At 48.0% G+C, this 6,000-nt stretch overlaps 1 protein-coding gene across 3 annotated transcripts in view; it reads left to right on the forward strand.

Annotated features, from left to right (window-relative positions):
- Positions 1–6,000, forward strand: part of Ccdc6 (coiled-coil domain containing 6) — a 95,497-nt gene that overhangs the window by 66,614 nt on the left and 22,883 nt on the right. For all 3 annotated transcript variants that reach the window (XM_029482560.2, XM_021174832.3, XM_021174833.3), the window contains exons 4-5: positions 2,569–2,672; positions 4,656–4,816. In XM_029482560.2, coding sequence (XP_029338420.1) covers positions 2,569–2,672; positions 4,656–4,816 — 265 coding nt within the window. The remainder of the gene's footprint in view (positions 1–2,568; positions 2,673–4,655; positions 4,817–6,000) is intronic.

Here is a 6,000-nt window from a genome sequence, read left to right on the forward strand (position 1 = left end):
GGTGGGTTCTTGTTATGCTGTGGCAGATGGCTTTATGCCTGTGCACACCTTATATCTCAGGAGTGAGTGTGTGCGTGTGTGCGCGTGTGTGCGTGTAGAAGCCAAAGGTTAACATCAGGAGTCATCTTCAGTCACTCTCTCCTCTGTTTACTGAGGCAGGCCCGCTCACTGTATCTGGAGCCTGCTGATTTGGCTAGTCTGGCTAACCAGCTTGCTGCAGGGACCTCCTCACTTACTGCCTGAGCATTGGGATTTCGGGGAAACAGACCACCATGCCATGTGAATAGTAGGGATACAGATTCTAGTCCTCACTCATGCTTTTTTTTTTTTCTTTAAACTTTTATTTATTATATATATATACAGGGTCACTGCCCTCAGACCCACCAGAAGAGGGCATCAGATCCCATTACAGATGGCTGTGAGCCACCATGTGGTTGCTGGGAATTGAACTCAGGACCTCTGGAAGAGCAGTCAGTGCTCTTAACTGCTGAGCCATCTCTCCATCTCTTTTTAAAGAAATTATGATTTTTTTTTTTATTTGTGGGGAGCCGGCCTGTGCCATGGCCTGTGTGCATGTGCGTGTGTGTAGATCCCAACAAAAATCCTGCACGTAAGTTCTCCCATGACATTTGAGTCCTGAGGAGGGAACCTGGGTTGACTTGCTTGGCTGCAAGCACCTTTGTCCACTGAGCCATCCAGCTGGCCCCCAGGTGGCTTAGAGAAGCTCCTTTGTAACACACCCTGTAGGGACGCCTTCTGTCAGCTTCTTTTGTTATGTGTGGATAGCTTCTTTCCACGAGTTACGGGAGGGGTCTGATCTCTGGAGTTCAAAATGTCTTTTCTCTTAGTGGTCCTGATGAAATTGGGCTTAGGCTAGCCTTTGCCAAGGGCACTGGAACAACTTTCCAGAGTCTCACAGCTGAGCCTGTTGTGAAGGGCGGCATCACTGATTTTCCTGTCCCCTCTCCATCATCAGACTCCTCTATTTTATTACCATACTCCTTTGGGCCTCATGCACTGGGTCTGCTGCTCAGCCTCTGAGTGCTGGGCTGGCAGGTGTGCTCCGTCTGCTCTAATGGGCAAGTGGACAGACGGACGGACAGAGGGGGGTAGGCATGGTGGAGCTGGGCCCTGCTGCCCTTCCTGTACCTCTAGACACAGCCCTGACCAGCTGCAGATCTGATGTCCCAGGGGTACACTACTGTCCATCCACCAAGGATGTCTGAGGAAGTTCCAGGCTTAATTGGGGTGTATACTAGGACTCTCAGTCTGATGTTAATTAACCCAAAATGAGATAGAGAGAGTTGGTAGGCACCAGTGAGGACTCGGGCACGTCCCTAAAAGGCTTCATTAGAAAGCAGCTTTACAAATGAACTCTGTTCATCTGCTGTACCCATGGGCCCTGCGGACTGCAGAGTAACCCGAGGTGGCGGTGGGGCTGTGGGGGTGTGGTTGGATTCGCCTGACACTTAGATATTTGGCACTGGGTGAGAGGGAGTCCCTGTTGAGTCCCTAAATTTAAAACAAGACAGAACATACAAACCGAGACGGATGTGAGGGAGAAGAGAGTTACAGGCAGACCAGTGTTTTTTTATTTTTGATACCTGCCCCGGAGCAGATGATGGGTACTCCCTCTGGTGGACACTCCCTCCCCCCTTTCCCTCAGGACAGGCAAGCCAGTCTTCCCAGGCAGAGAAGACACCCTGGACCTCACAAAGCTCCCTGCTGTGGCACCAAGTATTTCTGAAGTATTCTGACTCAGCCACCTCCTGTTTCTTGTGACTGAGCTTGCTCCTCAGGGAATGTCACATCCCACTCTGCGGGTAGCTTCCTGTTTCCTACATGAGCCTCGTTAGTTGGCTTGTTCCTGAATCTAGACACTCAGGATTTGTTAGTGAACAAACAGAGGAGAAGTGAAGGATGGGGTAGGGTGGGGTGGGGATGTATACAGTCAAAGCATATCACATGCACATGTGAAGATACCATCATAAAACCCCTTATTTTGTAATAAGGTATTTTGCTAATAGTGAAGGAAATAGCATCTCACAAAGTTATAGTATGCTATTACAAGCAAGATACTGACCTTACTGGGGGGTGGGGTGGGGAACAGAGGCCTGGAGAGGTATGTCTTAGATGGTTGGAACAGGATAAAGCTGGACACAGTGACAAGTGCTGTGCACAGCATTCTAAGAGCCACTTAATGATGCCTGAGGTAAGGCACTTAAACTCCGCCAGCCACATGGTACGCTCCCTCCGCTTTACAAGCGGTGAACTTCCCGTTCTTCCAGGTAACCCTGGGTGGAGCCGGGATTTGAACCCAGAGAGAGATAATTGACTCCAGGTTTGTGATCATAACTCCTTAGTTGTAGTGGCTTTCTGAGAGACACTGATGAGTGTGATTATGGAAGGGATTGGTCCTGGGTTCGCTGTCCTGCCTATAGGAAATCGTTTGATCCAGTCTGGTCTTTCTTTCCGAAGCTGTTGAGCCAGCTCTCCGTGAGAGCCAGTCTAGGATGCTCTGGTGCCCTGGCGTGCATTCTCAGTAAAGCTGTTCTTTCCCTCCTTTAGTTGAGACGGGAGAAGATTGACCTGGAAAACACACTGGAGCAAGAACAGGAGGCGCTGGTGAATCGGCTGTGGAAGAGGATGGATAAGCTGGAAGCTGAGAAGAGGTGTGTGTGTGTGTGCGCGCATGCACACGGAAGATTCCTGTCTGTTAACTAGGGATGGCTTTGGGGCGTTTGAATAGCTTGGGTAACACATACCATCCTATTATTTTTATTTAAGTAATTTCTGTATATGAGTAGACTGTTGCTGTCTTCAGACTCACCAGAAGAGGGCATCAGATCCCATTAAGGATGGTTGTGAGCCACCGTGTGGTTGCTGGGAATTGAACATGGGACCTCTGGAAGAGATCATTCAATGTTCCTAACCTCTAAGCCATCTCTCCAGTCCCCCATCCTACCTTGTTAAAGGAAAAAGTCTGTTGATCTTTCTGGCAGTGGCTTCCTCTCTCTGCCTGGCTTCTCTCCTCCCTCAAGTACAAATTGTTTTCATTTATTAGTCAAGGCCAAGTCAGAGTTAACCTTGGTAACACTATTCACCTGTTAGCTGTTGCTCATCTCTAGGGTTTACTGACTCAGTTGGGTAAATTTAATGGAAAAGTGACTGTTTGTTTTTAATCCAACTGTATTTTAAATAAATACCCACGGGTTACAATACTTGAGTATTCTACAGGCACAGAAGTAAAGTGTTACCTGACAACAGACATTCCTTAAGTTACCTCGGTGCAGACACTCATAGGCCTCGTTTTTATCACTTGGCACTTTGTGGCTGGAAGGTGGGGGAGGCGCAGAGCTCATAAGAAGGGCAGGGGAGTCCTGTCTGGGCTTTGTGTGCGGTAACCACGAGTTCCTTTTGAAGGTGGTTGTCAGTTCCCTGCCCCAGAATCTCGTGTTTGCCTCCCAGCACCCTTGTGCCGTATGGCTTTGGTTTGCATGTGCAGTTCTACACTGTTCATGTGTAGAATTACAAACACCAGACAAACCAAAGATAGATGATATATCCAGGAGAAATCCTCCCGCCGTAGTCTGTCAGCTTGGATAACAGGACTGGGGTAGCAGTTGTAATAAATTGATTATAAAGTTATTCTGTGACCACAACCATAGTTACATGTTAATTGTCTCAACTAGGGTCCAGCTACAGTTAAGTTGTTGCAGGTAACCTACCTTTTTGGAATGCAGTTGGATGCTTTATGTACATACAGTTTTGTTAAGATACCGAGCATAGCCGTATGAAACGGTCACTTCATAGGTGAAAGGCTGTTGGTCCTTTCCTAACGTTTACCCGAATGAGAATCGGTAGGGAACATGGGTGCACCAGTTACTAACCAAATAATTCTGACTCGGTTTGGTTTTCTAACATTTTTATCATTGGCCCAGTTTTCCAAACCTTCTGGTTTCTAAGTGTCTATAAGTGACTTCCTCCTCCAGGGTGGCCCATAGCACTTCCTAAATTTCACCCAAAGCATCAGAGAGAGTAGACTTTCTTTCTACCTTCCACGCTCTGCAGCCTGCTTGCTAACCACATTGTCAGCCAAGCCTGCGTGTCTGCTGGGCTCTGGGCACGGAAACCAGATCTGTGTTTACATAGACTTCACAGTTACGACTGACTGCCGGGGCCACTCAGAGAGCAGGGCAGGAATGATGTATCTGAGGTCAGATCCCCGGCACCCACCTAAAGCTGGACACATTAGCCTGTGCCTGTAATCCCTGTGTGCTCCTAAAGCAAGACAGGAGGCAGAGAGGAGAAACCCCAGAAGCTCAAGCCAGTTTGTCTTACTTAGCAAGAGACCAAGAGACCTTGTTGCAAACGGGAAGGGAGGATCCACACCTGAGGTCATCATCCTCTGACTTCCGCATGCCAGTGGCCTGGGCCTGGTGCACACAACCACACAAAGAACACAAAAGGAATGAGACCTTGCCACTCTGCCTGGGATAATAGTGAGGGCCAGCAGAGCGGTCACGAGACAGAGGCTCCGGTCAGTCCCATGGACACTTGTCAGGCAAGCCCTGAGTTTGAATGTTGTGTGTTCTTTTACTGCAAACTGTTCTTCATTATTGTATTCTCTCCCCCCTCCCCCCTTTCCTGTGAAGAATCCTACAGGAGAAATTAGACCAGCCTGTGTCTGCCCCACCATCGCCTAGAGACATCTCCATGGAGATCGATTCCCCCGAGAACATGATGAGGCATATCAGGTTTTTAAAGAACGAAGTGGAGCGACTGAAGAAGCAGCTACGAGCCGCCCAGTTACAGCGTACGTAGCCTCCCACCTCCTCCCTGCATCAGACCACGTCAGTCCCTGTGCTTTACTGAGGGATTTGCAGTAGTCATAGTCATGGTGTCACTCGTGACGCAGGGACGTTGGAACGCAAGTTCCTGGTACTCTGGGGTATATTTTTTAGAACAGAAGCATTGTGGCAGGAGGGGCCACAATTTAGAATGCGTTCCGAAGATAATTTTGATAATCTCAAGTGGGAGTCCCTGAGTAAGTAGGAGCCCAGGTGGCCTTATGCCTTCTGTTGCTGAGATAAAGTCCTGATTTAAGGGAGAGCTTGCTTACTTGGCACGCAGGTTACAACTCCTCAGAGCAGGGAGGTCACAGAGGCAGGAAGTCAAGAGAACAGAGAACAGTTGATAAGTGTATACCTGTGCTCTTGGCTAGTGTGTGTGTATACTGAATACACACACACTTACACACACACATATATACACATACATATACATAGTTATATGTACACACGTGTATATAGCTTATTATCAACCATAGTATAATTTATACATTTTATGAACTTATTAATATATCACAAACAAAATATATTCAGCATGATTTACATATGTGAATAATTGGTATATATTAATACATACAAATAAAATGAATTTCCCAAGAGAATTTCATATAATATATTTTGATGATATTCACTGTTCAGCCTTCCCCCTAACTCCTCCCACACCCACCCTCCACCACCACAGTCTCATCTTTGATTCTGCTTTTTCCTTAGCTCCCTGAGCCCAGCGATGCTGTCTCTGTACTCAAGTGTGTGGCCCTGTTCACTGTAGCAGAGTAGGATGCCATGGGGCCACATCCCTCAGGAAAGCTGATTGGGGATGGAGCCACTCACAGCGAGCGCATGCATGCCTTCCCACGGCAGTTAAGATAATCTCTCCCCTACACTTTGCCGAGGCCCCTTTCCATATGATTCTCTTATCTGACTTCACGGGTGTGTGTGTGGGGGGGTGGGCTTGGTCACAACCTATAGCCCCAAATCAGGCCTGGCTGCCTGTCCTCGGTGGCAGTAAAATCGGCAAATTCATAGTGGGAAGCAGAAAAGGAAGGTTTAGTCAGTGGCGACACTGGGAAGAGGAGAGCCGAGAGATCCAGCAGTCCCTCGAGTCTGGTTTGGAGTCCTGTGTAGTAGAACCAGCTTAGTCTTAGCCCCG

Source organism: Mus caroli, unplaced genomic scaffold (genome assembly GCF_978045245.1).
Source record: "Mus caroli unplaced genomic scaffold, Mus_caroli_1 scaffold_9, whole genome shotgun sequence".
Classification (NCBI taxonomy): Eukaryota; Metazoa; Chordata; class Mammalia; order Rodentia; family Muridae; genus Mus; species Mus caroli.